At 35.3% G+C, this 17,697-nt stretch overlaps 1 protein-coding gene across 1 annotated transcript; it reads left to right on the top strand.

Annotated features, from left to right (window-relative positions):
* The first annotated feature begins 1,143 nt into the window (after window positions 1-1,143).
* LOC132277810 (G-type lectin S-receptor-like serine/threonine-protein kinase At1g11330) lies at window positions 1,144-16,402 on the top strand. The gene is made up of 11 exons (XM_059779654.1): window positions 1,144-1,389; window positions 1,533-1,618; window positions 2,744-2,976; window positions 3,889-4,175; window positions 12,825-14,187; window positions 14,496-14,603; window positions 14,688-14,893; window positions 14,966-15,176; window positions 15,384-15,621; window positions 15,743-15,893; window positions 15,987-16,402. Exons 1-11 carry the CDS (start codon window positions 1,144-1,146, stop codon window positions 16,293-16,295), a joined length of 3,438 nt encoding a protein of 1,145 aa, XP_059635637.1. The 3' UTR covers window positions 16,296-16,402.
* The last annotated feature ends 1,295 nt before the right edge of the window (window positions 16,403-17,697 follow it).

The raw sequence follows: 17,697 nt of genomic DNA, 5'->3' as shown, positions 1-17,697 counted from the left end.
TGTCCCAAACAACAAGAGTGAGTAAATAAGTTACTCGTAGGAAATGAACAGGCGTATAACCTAAAGTTTTGTAAGTCTTTATAAGTTGATATAAATTAATCCATGTGGTTCATGCCACCTAACGTCTATGTCCAAGGTGAGACTAAGGGATCATTCTAAACTACATTATAACATTCTCATCATAAACCATAATAAATAAGCAATTAAATAACATTGAAATATCAAATACCAAATAACAAAATTTAAATTCATAAAGTAAACAACTTTATTTAAATTCATAAAGTAACATTCTCATCAGATCACCAATATTTGCCTTAATGGTGACAATTATTTACGGTAGTCCCAGTCTGACTTGACGGGCATCAGAGGACCCAACGTACATGACCTGGGATGCAGAGGACCCAACGTACGTGACCTGGGATGCAGAAAATTCAATGGTGATGACTTGGCTCGCGAACTCCATGGACAAGGATATTAGCTCCAACTATATGTGCTACTCCACGACTAAGGAGCTCTGGGGCAACGTGAATCAGATGTACTCTGATTTGGAAAATCGGTCTTAAGTCTATGAATTGACTCTAAAATTTGGTTAACTTTGGTAGGGAGAAGACTCGGTCACCAAGTATTTCAATTCATTGAAGCGCCTTTGGTAGGACATAGATCTGTTCAATGATTATGAATGGAAAATCCACTGAAGATGCCAATCACTACAAACGGACTGTGGAGGCTCATCGTATTTACAAATTCCTTGCTGGGCTCAATGTGGAATTTGATGAAGTACGGGGACGGATTATTGATAGGACTCCACTTCCTCCAATTGGTGAGGTATTTGCTGAGGTTCAAAAAGAAGAGAGCAGCAGACATGTAATGTTAGGGAAGAAGACTACCAGCGGGCCTGTTTAGAGTTCTGCCCTTGTTGTTGCTGAGACTGCTGCTAATAAAATAGTCAATTTTCAGCAAAAACCTGAAGAGAAGCCATGGATTTGGTGCAACTTTTGTAACAAACTGCGCTATACTCAGGAGAATTGTTCGAAAATCCACGAAAAACCAGAGAATTGGAAGAGTAGCAAGCCTGGTGACAGAAATAGGCGTGTGGTTCTTACTATTAATGAAGTTGAGACAAGTCCCTTAAGCAAGGAGTAGATGAATTACCTTCTGAAGCTGCTGAAATTTAATTCCTCATCTGGTATTCCTAGTGTTTCTCTTGCACAAATAGGTAGTGCACTTAATGCCTTTTCTTGTTGTTTAAATTCTACTCCATGGATCATCGATTCTAGAGCCTCTGATCATATGACCAGCCTTTCTAATCTTTTTAGCACTTACTCACCATGTTCTAGAGTTGAAAAAATTCGAATTGCAGATGGAGTTTCTCACCTATTGCAGGAAAAGGTTTGATAAAATTATCCGAGATTATAGATCTTAAATATATTCTCTATTTCCCTAAACTAGCCTATAACCTTTTGTCTATGAGTAAACTAACCAAAGAATCTAATTGTCATGTAATTTTTTGTGATTCTTACTGTGAATTTTAGGACTGGAGCTCAGGGAAGAAGATTGGCAGTGCTAAGATAATAGATGAACTTTACTACTTTGATGGTGACTTCTCCAGTAATAAAAAGTATTAGTGTTAGTTCTAACTCTGTTTATGAACAAATAATGTTTTGGGATTTAAGACTAGGACATCCTAGCTTTTCATATCTTAAACATTTGTCTCTTACTTTATTTAAAGGTTTGGATTGTTCATCATTCTATTGTAAAAGTTGTTGCTTATCTAAGGGTCATCGTACTACTTATTTTCAAAAACCTTATACTTCTTCAAAACCATTTTATTTAATACATAGTGATGTTTAGGAACTTTCAAGAGTCACTGTTATCTCTAGGAAAAAATGGTTTGTTACTTTTATAGATGATCATACTCGTTTATGTTGGGTTTATTTGATGAATGAAAAGTCTGAGGTTGAAATTTTTTTAAAGAATTTTTACACAATGGTTGAAACTCAGTTTTAAGCAAAAATTAACATTTTTCACACCAGTAATGGAACGAAGTATTTTAATAAAATTTTGGGGAGTATTTTGAAAGAATAGGGTATCCATCATCAGTCTACTTGTGTGAATACCCCTCAACAAAACAGAATTGCTGAAAGAAAAAATAAACATTTACTTGAAGTGGCTCGTGTTATAATGTTTTCAATGAATGTTCCAAAATATCTTTGGGGGACAAGCTGTTTTAACAGCTTCGTATTTGATTAACAGAATCCCTACACGTGTTTTAAAATATAGCATGCCATTAGAATGTTTCAAAAGAAATTTTCCCTTATCAAGGATATACTCGGATTTACCTCTAAAGGTTTTTGGTTGAATAGCTTTTGTTCATATACCCAATAATACTCGGTCCAAACTTAATCTTTGAACTGAAAAATGTGTTTTCATAGGATCTGCTTCTAATCAAAAGGGATATAAGTGTTTTAATCCCCAAACAAAAAAAATTTATATGAGTATGGATGTCTTTTTCTTTGAAAATAAATCCTACTTTCACAAAAATTCTTTTCAGGGGGAGAATAGGTTATGTAAGAAAAGTTTTGGGATTTATCTCCTACTCCTTTACCAAATGTGATTTTGACTACTTCACCTTATCCTACTGTTATTCTCGAAATTCAAAGTCAGGAACAATGTGATAAAACCAATGAAAATAATGAAGGGAATCCTAGTCATATAGTGCCAAACATTATTGTATCTGAAACAGGGGAAGAATCACTACAACCGGGTACAAAAGTTCCCCTCTATCTTATACTCTGAGAAGACCTCATCAAAAGAGTCAAAGTCAACATATTCTTCTTGGAAATGATCAATCTCGACCTCCGGGAATTGGACCTGCAGATATCATTAGTAGTTTTGTTCCTAACTCATTTACAGTTCCCGTTGTTTCTCCTAACCAAGAACCATCAAACCTTGATATTCTTGTAGCTGTTAGGAAAGGTATTCGAATCAAATATCCAAATCCAAAATATTTCATTGCCAAATACCTTTCTTAAGAAAAACTCTCTTATACTTATAGGGCTTTTATATAAAAAATCTCACAGTTGTTTATCCCGAGAAACATTCAGGAAACTCTTGATGATCTGAATTGGAAGTTAGCAGTGATGGAAGAGATGAATGCTCTTAGAAGAAGTGGTACATGAGAGTTGATTTACCTAAAGAGAAAAGTAGTAGGCTGCAAGTGGGTCTATACTTTGAAATGTAAAGCTAACTGTAGCATAGAAAGGTTCAAGGCAAGACTAGTAGCAAAAGGGTTCACCTAGACCTATGAAATTGATTATCAGGAAACTTTTGCTTCTGTAGCCAAGATAAACTCAATCAGAATCTTGTTATTTTTGGCTGTGAATTTTAGCTGGCCATTACACCAGTTGATGTAAAAAATACCTTTTTAAATGGAGATCTTGAGGAGGAGGTCTTTATGAATCTACCACCTTTGAGGGAAAATTGGGACTTAATAAAGTCTATAGACTAAAAAAATCTTTATATGGTCTCAAACAGTTCCTTAGAGCTTTATTTGAGAGATTCTTTGAGATCAAGGAATTGGGTGCATTAAAATACTTTCTTAGAATGGAGTTTGCTAGATCCAAATAAGGTATATTTGTGAATTAATGTAAATATGTTCTTGATTTACTTAGTGAGACAGGTCTGCAAGGTTGTAAACCAGCCGAGACACCCATTGAGCCCAACCTTAAGCTGCAGTCTTCTAAAGATAATAAGTTTTGAATAGAGAGCAGTATCAAAGACTTGTTAGAAGACTGCTCTACTTGTCACATACACGTCTAGATATAGCTTTTGCAGTCAACATGGTTAGCTAGTTTATACATTCACCTGGACGAGAACACTTTGATGTAGTTTATAGAATTCTCAAATACCTAAAAGGGACCCCTAGAAGAGGTCTACTGTTAAAAAACCGCAGGCATTTACAAGTTGAAGCCTATACTGATGCGGGTTGGGCTGGGTATGCTATTGATAGACGGTCAACTTCTGGTTACTGCACCTTTGTTGGAGGTAACCTTGTCACCTGGCGAAGTAAGAAACAAAATGTGGTAGCAAGAAGCAGCGCAGAGGCCGAGTTTAGATCTTCTGCTCATGGAATTTGTGAGGTGTTATGGATTAAGAAACCATTGGAAGAAATAACGGTCTGTAGTCCGTTGCCTATGAAATTGTATTGTAACGACCCAAAAAGATACCAAAATAATAATAATAAAATATAAAAAAATTTCGGCATGACCTCCACAAAAAAAGTCCCTCTATAACCTATTAAAATACATAAAAAATGCAATGGCCTCACTAGGCCTTAAAACTAATCTATCATGTCCCAACGCACAATACAAATATTATATCACATTCCCAAAATGATTACATACATATAAAAAGTCCCGTTCCTCCATCTCATCCAAACAAGGAACAGATTTTAGTTACATCAACTTACAGTCCATAAAATATAGCTAAAATTTTAAAGTCCATAACTTACAACATTATACCAATTAAATTAAAGTTCCACAAAATAGTTAAGATTACATTTACAAAATATTAGAGTTCTAATACAAAAGATAACAAAATAAAATAGGTCTCCAATCTCGTTTAAACTTGTGGTGGATCGTCGTCCGTCACTGTAATGACCCGGTCATTTTTCTTCCTTTCCTTTTTCTCAGATTTTTATGGATAAATTTTTTCTGTTGTCTTTTCTTTTCTGTGTTTGGTTTTTGTCACTTGGTCTCTTTTTGAGTTCTCGGAAATGGTTTCTGAGACTATTTTCTTTGAATTGACAACTTCCTTTAAGGACCGAGTCATTTTCACATTTTTCGTTTTTCGTCACTATTCACTTTTGTCTTTTCCCGGTTTCCTTTTTCGTTGCATAACCTCACTTTTTGCCATTGGATTCAACTCTGGCTTTGCATGCATTCATGATATTTAATTTCCATGATATCTACATTTCCACTTTTGTAGAAAAGCATGTTAAATGTTTATTTTTCTTGTAAAGGGCATGGTTGCATAACTTTTTGGTAATTTTCTTAACTTTTAGGGTTTTAGTGTAATTATGTAAAGTAATTATTTTTTGTCTTAGGGACCATTTTGTAATTTAATTTAGAAGATATTTTCAAAAAGGACCTTTTTGTAATTTTTGAAAAGTATGACAAGTGTCACACTCTAATTGGTCCACTTGTTGACATTTGTGTGGAGACACTTTGATGCCTTGGATGATGACATGTGGAGGGTGGAGATTCACCCATTTGTTGGCCTAGGATTGGACCACTTGTTGGCTTGGATGAGTGACAAGTGTATGCTCCAAGTCTTGCAATTATTTTTGGGCTACTTTGGGATTATGTTGTTAAAGAAGGGTTTTTGTGCAATTGACCATAGATATGTGTATTGACCATGATGTAAGAGCACATAGTGAGTGAAGGATTTCTATTTCCTCCACTCACACTTAATCTTTTTGTTTCATTCTCTTGCTCACCACAAACCCTAGCTACCATTAGAAAAGCTTGATGCTTAGGCCTTGACCTTGATTTTTGAGGCCCTTCCACTCACCTTTGACCATGAAGCTTTGAATACGTTTTGTTCCCCTCATCCTCCTCTACATAACCCTTAAAGGGTTTGCCATTTTGTGTTGATTTTCCTTGGATTCAAGAGGAACAATCCTCTTGTGAGGTAAGGGGTGTTATAGTTTATTTTTCATATGGTCTTACTTGCTTTTGTAATGAGTTATAAGTTGTATGCATGTCTTATGTTGATTTGAAAAATAAATGATTAAATGGTAACTTGCATGTAACTTACTTTAGACTTGATATATGGCATGGCCATGACTTGATCCTTATTATATATTAAATTGGGATAATTTAAATGAGTTTTCAAATCTAGAGATTTAATGAATTTAATTTGATTTAAATTCTAGTTAATGGTGTTTTGCTTGTATTCCATCTTAGACTTGATATATGATATGACCATGACTTAGTCCTTGTTATATATTAATTTGGGATCATTTGAACAACTTTTGAAAATTAGAGATTTAATTAATTTAGATTAATTAAATTCTACATGATGAAGCCTTGCTTATTTTGCTCATTTGATTTGATATATGTAATATAATAATTTGAGATTATTTGAAATTGTATTGAAATCTAGAAAATTTAATTATTTTTGTTTTATTAAATTCTATCTAATGTCTCCATGGATCTAATTGTGTTTTAGAAGTTGTTTCTATATTCAAATCATGGATTTAGACATGTTGTATATTCACTTGGTTATGTTTTGAGTATAGGATAACATTGTTGTTATATTTATATTCATGAGAGCCTGTTTTCCTTATGGATTATATTGTTGCCTTGTGTAATGAGTTACACACTTCGTTCTTGACATCTTTCATGGCATAGTAGTTGTGGACTTAGAGCATGTATTGTATGTGTTTCCAAATTTGGTTGTGCGTGGTAGATAGTTAATTATCTTGTATATACATGTTGATATATACGTTGTTGCACAACTTGTTGATTTTGGAAACTTGGGGACGTCGTTGTTTGGCTACGGCTAGGACATGGTTCTAGTACGGGGGAATGTCCTCCCACAGTCTAGTACGCACATAGGGCGGTTACCCGTGGGCTAGTAACCCTAAAGTAACCACGTTGTCAGTCTGATCTGGTGTAATGTCTGAGTATCCACCTTATTTGATTTCGCATTTCAATTCCAAGTTGATAACTAGATGATGTTGTAATTTGTTGTTCCTTATTTAATTTCCCATTTTAAGTTTTAAGATGTTAACTTTGAGAATTTGTGCTTTATGTGTTGTATTAGAAGTTCCAATGTTGGTTAAATTGCATCGATATGGTGAATTGTGTTTTAAATGTTCAAATGTAGCTTAGGAATGATCATATAGATTCATTTAGAATATAGACGTTAGGTGGCATGATCCACTTTAGTTGTTTTAGTATTTTAGATTTTAAGTTGATGACTTTGAGAATCTATATCTTGTTGCCTTGTTTCACATGCTTCTATGTTGTTCAAATTGCATTAATGATGTGATTTATGCTAGAAATGTTCTAAGGTAGCTTAGGATGCTCCTTGAGTCTAACCTTGACATAGACGTTAGGTGTCATGATCCTTTTGAATTATTTCATGTTAATGTAAAAATTTGTAAGAAATCGTGTCGATGCATGCTCATTCCCTATGAGTAAACTTATTTACTCACCTCGAATTTACTTAGGGTTTTGTTTAGGTACGAAGACTTGGTTGATGATGTTAATCATTGCTTGGATGATTGTAGACTTTAAGGTTTTAATTCTTGTAAAAGTTGGCTTAAAATGCCACTTGTAGCCTTATTTGTCAAGATGTGTATATTTGATTCCATTTATGTAATGTGTACATGAGTACACTCTTTACAATGTATTTGACATGTATGAGATGAGGTCGGAGGCCAATAATCATTATTTTGTATCCTATGTGACTTCATGAAATATTATGAAAATGTTAAAAATGTCAAGTTATTGCGTCACTGTGTTTGCATCGGGTATGTGAATTCCATTTTGATTCTTTCATAGGGTCTCATTAATCATGTTTAAAGTGTGGCCAAGGGCCAAATGGTAATTTGAAATCATTTGTCAATATTGGTTTTCAAATTTACCATTTCATGTGTATTTTTGCCTTTTTGGCCGTTGGGAGGTCGGATTTTGCATCGGTGGTATTTTTAAGCCATGGACCATAGTAGCACATCCTAATAGGTAAGTTACGTTCGCGTGCATGATCGTTTTTAAGAAAAACCTCATCCTTGGTGATTTGAGCTTATTGCATAATCCGGTTTAAGGGTATTTTGGGTATTTCACTTGAAAAGTAAAAACTTCTCTTGACATGGTCATGTAGAAAACATGATTTTAGGGGGAGGGGGGTTCTTCTTTGTGTTTTTCCAAGAAATGTCGTCTCGAATACGAAAACCCCATTTCAAATTCAGTTTTCTGGTAGAAAAAAAAAATTTACTTGCTGTCAGCCTCATCTAATCGATTAGATGATCCATCGAATCGATTAGATGGTCTTTCGTGAGATTTCCAACATTCTGTTTGGCATCTAATCGATTATTAGATGGTCCTGAGTTACATCTTTTGACTCTTTTCTTCATTTGATCATAACTTTGTCATCCAGACTCCAAATTGAGTGAACTTTTTTTGAACTTGACTAATTTTCTATTGTCTTTCCAATGGTGTGCTCGGTATTACCCACTTTTGTGTTAAAAATGATAATTTTGCCCCTAGGTTCATCTTGTCCATTTTTAAAATGTCGCTTCCGCATTTATTTTCTTTGGGTTCCGTGACCTTATTGAGTGTCATATTGGTATCTTAGAGATGCGTTGTATCTCTAGAGACCGTTGTTTCATTTTTTTACTTTCGCATTTGGATTCGTTATCGGATCTACGTTCTGCTCATCATAGGATGCACTGGCCTAAAAACCAGGGCTGTCACAGCTACCTTTTTTTCGTGTCCTGAAAAATGTTAAAAATATAATAGGGTGAGCATAAGCTCAATAGGAAGCGTCTAAGATACACTTCTTGTATCCCCGTGAATTCTACATAAAGAATAGGTAAAAAGGAACGGGGTCATACCATGGGGAATACATATTTTCAACCACAACAACAAGTATGTAGCAAATGTCAACCAATCACAAATATCTCACAATGCCATGAAGTGCCATGTTATGCAAATGTCGCTCCCCATATCCGAAACATTTCCCTTTCAGCTTCCAAACTGTCAGTGTAATCCGACCCAAGGCACCTCCAAAGCGTCACGAATGAAGGGTTAACTAACTATCCACGACCACAAGGCACCTCCAAGGCATCACATCTGGCTTAGTTAGCTCAACCATACTCCCTTCTAGACTACACTAACAACACGAACCACTAGGCGCCTCCTAGTCGTCCAGTTTTCATAAACACTTTTGAAAATATTTTCCCAAAATCAGTTTCCTTTGTTTTAAAATATTTTCCCTTTTTCCTTCCCGATAGATACAAGAATGCTCCATGTTTCAAATCATCAATTCAACAATAAAATTTTCACACACACTATCCAACAAGAATTTCTAAAACACATAACTCATGCCTTCAATCAACCTCAATTTAACATGGTAAGTATATAAGTCATGAATTTAACTTCACATAGGTATGTTTAATCACTGCACAACAATCAACAAGTAGTCATGTATTCCATATTTAACATTTAAACAATTTTTGTAAGAGATTATACAAATTGAGCATGCTTGACATCAATTTAAGTAAGAAAACTCACAAAGGTATGAGAATTTATGCATTAGAGCACCCCTACCTGAAAAGGAATTTTTTTTCACGAGATCATCAAAGTCTCAAGCTCCCGGCCTCTGCAAACTCTCTCTCGGTTCACTTTCTATCTTCTCTCGGCTCACTCACTCTTTCTTTTATTTATTTATTTATTTATTTTATCTCTTTTCATTATATCCTTATCAAGCTACAAACCAGATATATAAGGGAAAAATGCACCGACACAATAAAAAGATCAACCAACAAAACCCATGTGCATGCACAATTAATTTTTGCCCAAAAAGTCACCATGTGGGACCCACCCACCATCTTAGTGGGACCCAAAGCCTAAGGAAATTTTGGCCAAACAAACCACTAACACATCAAAATCACATTTTCATTTCTCTTTCTCATTTTCGGCTAAACCTGCTACCTTCCTTCAGACAGTGTAAATATATATATATATATATATAACAAAATCAACCAAACCCATGACTCCATCTCCTAGTCGGCCCGCAAAAGCCATCATCACCATTGTTAATTTTCCTTTCTCTCTAATCCCACGGCTAGTGCATCACCTTTTCATTTATCCATCAGATTGTTATATATATATATATATATATATACAATTGCAAACCAAATCCACATTTCTTACTCTCTTTGTCAGCAACCTAAGGCCCACCACACAGAACAATTACACATTGTAATAAAATAATTCAACCCATTTCTCTCTTTCTCATCACCATATAATATATATATATGTATATATCATAAACATTACATGTACTGTGACAATAAAGCCGCTATTTCGATCGCTCACAATCCAGTGCTTCATAACAGAACAAAGCACGTGATGGTAGATAAACACTTCATCAAGGAAAAGCTTGAAAACGGATTGATCTATATGCCATACATTCTTACTACCGAGCAAGTTGTAGATGTGTTTACAAAGGGACTTCCTACAAGATAGTTCGACAGACTAATTGACAAGCTAGCTATGGAAGATGTCTTCAAACCAGCTTGAGGGGGAGTGTTGAAAGAGAAAGATTCAGTAGTAATACTACCAAATATTATTAGCTGTAAATATAATATTTGGAGGATATTTGTTATAAATAAAATATTGGTCAATGCTGTAAATTAGGATATTATTAATTAGCCTAGCTAGCTATTGTAATAAGTTTTCTGATTTTGTGCTTGTATTCTCTCCTATAAAGAGAACCCATGTAAACTTGTGAATATTGCGAGCTAGTACAGAAAAAAGTTTATTCTATATTTCTTTCCCTTTCAAGTTTATACCCCCAAATTGCGGCAATCATTTCCTAATAAACTTCACAATTTTGACTTTCACTAAACTCACAACTCTCACTTTATATATATATTTTGGGTAAATTATATTTACCTTCCTTGAGGTTTGGGAAAATCTCACATGGGTGAAGCATTTGAGGTTAATTACTTTGGCCTCCCTTAAGACTATAAAAAGTCAATTGTACCCTTATATATAATACATTTTTATAATACAAAATATATTATAAAATCTAAAAAAAATTAATTATTCTATCTCATCTCTTTTATTACTTTATCTCTCCTCTCCACCACGGTTACCCTCTCTTAATTAAAAAAAAAATCTTGTAAAAAAAAAAAAAATTGAGTATATCGGCAACTTGGTCATTTTATGAATTATTTTTACAAGTTTTGATGGAGAGGGGAGATTGTTGAGCATACACCCAAATCTCAAGGAAGGTCAAAACAATAAATCTTAAATGCTCCACTTGTGTAAGATTTGCCCAAACATCAATGGAGGTCAGTGTAATTTACTCTATATCCTTCTACCATTTTTTTTCTGTAATTTTTTATTTTATTGCTGTTCAAGCGGCCCCTCTTTTTTTCTGACTTCCATGCATCAACAAGGGTTAAATTAGTGTTATGCATGGAAGTCCTTTGGGAACGGGTCAGAAGACATCACACCTTCCATCTTCATCAACAAGAAGCACTCAACAGAGTTACTAGACTGGCCATGGTACGTACAAGATTAATGACTCTTCTTCCCATCCATGTTCTCATATTTTACTGTTCTTGTACTATAGAATTTTGCACTGCCATAGACATAATTACATCAACTCAACCCTGAAACTATAATCTCCAATGGTTACACCTTCAAACCCCACAAACCAACTGATAGCACTCAAGAAATTAAACAAGAATCACACTACTTACAAAAATTTAAGTGTCTATGTCCACGGTCAAGATCGGTAAACATTTCATTATGCCACAAATATGAGATTACAAGTTTTAGCTCCCAAACCTCCCTTCTCTCGTATCACACTACAAACCCTAATTTTTAGTATTCTCTCGTATCACACTACAAACCCTAAATGCCTTTATATAGTGGGTACAAGAGAATCTACAACCTTGGTTCACGACTTGCAAGAGAAAATAGGTCAATTTTTTCCCTTCAAATTTCCGAATCATAACCGAATAGCAAAGCGATCCAAGCCGAAACAAAATTAAGACCACAATAGAGATAAACCCCTTAACGATTCTTCTGTGACTCCGACCAACCTTGTAGTACATGTCATGGATGGACGCACACAGATTGTTTGGTCGTCAAATGTTTCAAAAATATGTGTTTAAAACTTTAAATTACCAAAAGGTTTTTCTCGACAAAATGAAAAATCAAACTACCAATTAGTATTAATTCAGATGGTATAGTCTCTCCACTACAAATGGGAGGTTGGGGCAATATCATCAGCGCTTGCGATTGCTTGAACTTCGAAGAATAAAAAAATTTCAAACCAAAGGCCACCAAGGGCTTCAAGAAATTTATTTGACTATGACTTAGTCCAATCTCAAGAAACCATGTATATGAGAAAAAAAAATACATAGGGGAGGTTGGGGCAATATCATCAGTTTGCACTTGCGTTTGCTTGAACTTTGAAGAAGAAAAAAAAAATTCAAACCAAGGGCTTCAAGAAATAGATTTGACTATGACTTAGTCCAATCTCAAGATACTATGTGTATGGGAAAAAATCTGGATCGTATACAAAGTAAAAATATTTGAAAGGAACAAGATGAATTTATAAAACATTTAAGGGGGCACTTCCCCCTTAAGCTCCACTTAGTTCCATCGTTATTTATTTAACAATATGTATCAATGTATCATATACTAAGGTCAATATATAGAGCGCTGAAAGGGAGAGCAAGTAAAAGTTTTTATATTTGTTCAGACAATGTATGGTCAAATAGAGACGATTGACATGTACTATGCAACATGGGAGCAAAGATTTTAAAACCTTTAATCTTTCATTTTATTTTCTTAAAAAAATAATCAGGTTGTGAAGACTGTTTCAACCGTCCAACCAATCCATTTCATTTTTTGAACCATTTCTAGATGAAGTATAGTTTAGTTGACATATAACAGAGTAAGATCTAGAAACCATTGCAAATGGAGAGTTGAATTACTGTTGATGACTGGTCGTAGATTTGAATCCGACTTGATTTGGAAATGGAGCGTTGAATTACTGTTGATTCATGGAAGTCCTTCGGTGACAGGTCAGAAGATATCACACCTTCCATATTCACCAACAAGAGCCACTCAACAGAGTTATTGGACTTAATTGCCATGGTACAAGCCACTTTTTTTCTAATCCTTGCCCTCATATTTTACTGTTCTTGTTGTACTAATGAATTTTGCACTGCCATAGACACAATTACATCTACTCAACCCATCAGTGACACTGAAACTATAATCTCCGATGGTGACACCTTCAAATTGGGATTTTTTAGCCCTGTTAATTCTAGTAAAAGGTACGTTGGTATCTGGTACAATGAGATCTCTGTGACGGCTGTGGTATGGGTAGCGAATTGGGATAAACCTCTTAATGATTCTTCTGGGACTGTGACAATATCCAAGGATGGCAATCTTGTGGTCTTGGATGGACAGAAACAGATTGTTTGGTCATCAGGTGTTGCACATTCTTCTGTGAGTTCAAGTGCCCAGCTTTCTGATTCCGGGAACCTTGTATTGCGAGATGACTCTAATGGAAACATAATGTGGGAGAGTTTTGAACACCCTTCTGATTCTTTCTTGCAGGGGATGAAACTTAGTACCAACAGGTTTACAGATAAGAAGACTCAGCTGACCTCATGGAAAAGTCCTTCAGATCCATCCAATGGAAGGTTCACCTTGGGCATCAATCCTCAGAATATTCCGGAAATATATATGTGGAACGGCAGTCGTCCATACTGGCGGAGCGGTCCATGGGATGGGCAGATTTTTATCGGCATACCTGAAATGAATTCGGTGTACCATTTTAACACATATGATGTTGCAGAGGATAAAGAAGGGAACGTGTACATAAGTTATACCTATTTAAAAGTGTCTCCTTTGTTATTTATTACCTTAAGTTCAGATGGAAATCTAATGAAGAAGAACAAGAGTTGGGAAAATGTGTGGTCGGCTCCAGATATTGAATGTGAAGTTTATGGCAAGTGTGGTCCATTTGGGAGCTGCAATGAGCACGGTTTACCAATTTGCACCTGTTTACAAGGGTTTGTTCCAAAGCATATCGAGGAATGGAGTAGAGGAAATTGGACCAGTGGATGTGTAAGGAGGATACAGAGACAATTGCAGTGTGAGAGAAACAACAGTGGTGGTGAAAAGGGCAAAGAAGATGGGTTTATAAAGCTAATGATGGTGAAAGTGCCGGCCTTCGCTGAGTTGCTGCTATTTGCTCCTGAAGACAAGTGCAGAAGTCAGTGCTTGAATAATTGTTCTTGTATAGCTTATTCATATAAAATTGGCATTGGTTGTATGCAGTGGAGTGGAGACTTAATTGACATACAGGAATTCTCCGACGGTGGAGCAGATCTTTACATCCGTGTTGCATATTCAGAACTTGGTAAGTGTTTTTCATCATCCTTCAAAATATAAGCAAATAACAATAATATGTGCTTCAAATCCTCTTTTTTTCTTCAAAGTATAAGCAAATATCACTTGAATTTGAACCATTGCATATTCTAAACATGTTAGCCACCCGACATTTGTACTTTAGTTCAGAAATGCGTTTGTTGTCTATTTTAATAGCTTAAGTATGAAACCTTTTCCCGTTTGCCCACAGAAAAAGAAAGCCACGGAGAGTGTCTAAACTCCCAATTCTTTAATCTATATTAACACGAGTACTCTCTCAAAGTTTGTTGTGTTTTACAGAAAAAAAGAGAATAACAAAACTAGATATCACAATTGCAGTGCTCATAGGCTCATTGACCATTGCAATCTGTATCTTTCTTTCCTGGATGTGGATGGCTAGACCACGAGGTATATGCCCATTAAAATTAGCTCAAGAGATTTGCACATATTGCTGTTATTATATAGATTACCTATTACTAAATTTTGAATCAGGAAGGAAGAAAAAGAGGGCGAAGTTATTATTTAAAAGAGGGGTAGTGAATCCAGATTGTTCAAATGAAAGAATGCTTGGAGATAATCTCGACCAAATTAAACTCGAAGAGCTACCTCTTTTCAGTTTTGAGAAACTAGCAATTGCAACAGACAATTTTGATGTGGCCAATAAGCTTGGGCAGGGTGGTTTTGGTCCTGTGTACAAGGTAATGTCTGTTCATCGAAGCTCTACGCTGTTTAAAAAAAAAAAAAAAAATCACTTTCATCTTTAATTTCAGGGAAAACTGTCTAGCGGACAAGATATAGCTGTCAAACGGCTTTCGAGATCCTCTAGACAAGGGCTGGAGGAGTTTATGAATGAGGTTGTGGTAATTTCCCAACTCCAACATCGCAATCTTGTTAGACTTCTTGGCTGCTGTGTGGAAGGAGAAGAAAAAATGTTGATCTATGAATACATGCCAAATAAAAGCTTGGATGCATTTCTCTTTGGTTAGTTCATGATAAAGCTTTTTTTTGTTATTTCAATTAGCAAGAACTTCATTGTTTTGAGAAGACAGAAAGCCTTTTCTTTTGTAGTGTTTGTGAACATACTGATCTACTATAAGTCTAAAACTATAAATCCTATCTCAACATCAATTTTAATTTTCCAAAAAACTTTCACATACTTGTTTCTTTTTTTCTTCAATATTGTTTTAGATCCAATCAAGCAAAGACTCCTAGATTGGAGAAGATGTGCTATCATTATTGAAGGGATTAGCCGAGGCCTTCTTTACCTTCATAGGGATTCTAGATTAAGGATTATACATAGAGATCTGAAGACAAGTAATGTTCTATTGGATGAAAATTTAAATCCAAAAATATCAGATTTCGGCTTGGCAAAGATTTTTGGAGGCAACCAAGAACAAGCCAACACTAGAAGGGTTGTTGGAACCTAGTAAGTAGCTTTTGCTTTATTTTGTCCAAAATGATTAATTATTCATGTGATAATTTGTCTTTCTCATGGCAAACTTCAACTCAAATAATTTTACTATTCGGGCTGTCATGATGCAATGTAGTGGCTATATGGCCCCCGAATATGCAATGCATGGAAGATTCTCAGAAAAATCTGATGTCTTTAGCTTTGGAGTATTGTTGTTAGAGATAGTAAGCGGGCGAAAGAACACTAGCTTTTACCACGATGAGCACTCTTTAACCCTTCTAGGATTTGTAAGTTCACGCGAACTATTGCCTCAGTTACTCCGTATAGTTCATTTTAATCTTTTTAATTTCAACTTTTGGTGGTTGTGTCATTGTGTCCAGGCCTGGAAGTTGTGGAATGAAGATAGGATCGTAATGCTAATAGATCCAACAATTTCCGATCCATGCTTCCAAGTTGAGATCTTGAGATACATACATATAGGATTGTTGTGTGTGCAAGATTCTGCCACTGATAGGCCAACTATGTCGACCGTTCTTTTGATGCTTAGTAGTGAAATTGCAAATCTTCCAACTCCAAAGCAACCTGCATTTACTGAAATATGCAGTCTCTCAAATATACGGTCTTCTCAACAGAGCCAAAGGGGATGTTCTGCAAACAATGTAACTATTACAACCATGTATGGCCGTTAGCATGCAACTTCTTCTACTATTCCTCTTACTATCATCCATTAAGTACACTTTAATTGGTTATGCAAAATGTTGTTTTGTTTTACATAATGTGTTCATCAACTGTATGAATTGGTGGGGGTATTTATACTATTGAAATGTAGTCTCCTTCTTGAGATGTGCCTAGGTTGTCTTTGAAGAAATGCTAACATTCAATGATTGGTGGGTTGATTGTGCCGAAATCGATTTGGTCTACGGAGCTATGCAAGAAAAGTAAGCAAGGGTTTGGAACCTATGGGAGCCCCAAACTTGAGTGGTTATGTCATGTGGCTTGTGAAGCTAACGAAATTTAATTACTTAATTTATCATTGTTAATTACAAATTTTATTGAGACATGTAAAAGCAGGAGATTTTAACTACTTTATTTATTTAAATTTATTTTATTTTGGATAGTTGAATGCTCAATTTTAAATATTTTGATGTGTCTGGGGTTAGATTGGAGTTATATAAATAAATTGGGCATTGGAATGTCAGTATAAATTGCACTTGTGAAATGACTATTACAGGAGATGAGTAAATTCTTGGATTTATAGAGGTAATGGGATTATGTGACCTAAGAAATCTGTACCATCACACATATGAATAATAATAATATACATGGTCACTTGTATATTTATATCTATGTGTGAAGCTTGCAATCAGGTATCATATACAAGGTACAGAAGTTAAATTCAAATATAGAATAATGGAAATATAAATATCATAGAATTATTAAAATTATCTACTAATCCCCTCAAGTACATAAACTATTATATTACCCAATCATGTTTTTAAAAATATATCATATCAACCCCTCCCTGTTAGTTGACCATCTAAAATTAATGAGATCTTATCACGCGACCATCACGTGCACCATATATTGCATTATAATGACCAAAATACCCTTGTTCTCTTGCAATGACCAAATTGCCCTCTTCTACAGTCTTCTTTCTTTCTTTCTATCTATCTTTCTCTCTCTCACACACACACACCCAAACACAAAGATACGACTTATAGAAAGCTCTTTTCTGTTAAGATCATCTTATCATTATCATATATATCGCTTCATTTTGATCTTCTCTCTCTACTTTAACCCCCAAAACATATCCAAAACCCTAAAAATTGAATCTTATTTTTATTCTCCTTTCCCAACTTTCTACTTTGGCTGTATATTGGATTTTCCTATTTACCACCATCGTCCACTCGACATCACCCCTCTTCGCACCGGTCGCCGGCCGAGATGAATGTTGGCAGCGATAAAGTCAGTAAAGTTGACGACTTCACCCCACCATCATCAACATGACGACGATAACTATATCAGCTGATTGCGAAGCCGCCGGTGGAGGCAGAGCCGTACTGGCACCGCTGTCGTGGTAGTGGCAGCATT

Source organism: Cornus florida, unplaced genomic scaffold (genome assembly GCF_030987335.1).
Source record: "Cornus florida cultivar Cherokee Brave unplaced genomic scaffold, ASM3098733v1 CherokeeBrave_3.0.0_Hap2_Chr10, whole genome shotgun sequence".
Classification (NCBI taxonomy): domain Eukaryota; kingdom Viridiplantae; phylum Streptophyta; class Magnoliopsida; order Cornales; family Cornaceae; genus Cornus; species Cornus florida.
Note: the sequence above shows the minus strand (reverse complement) of the source record. Positions and strands in the feature narration are given on the sequence as shown.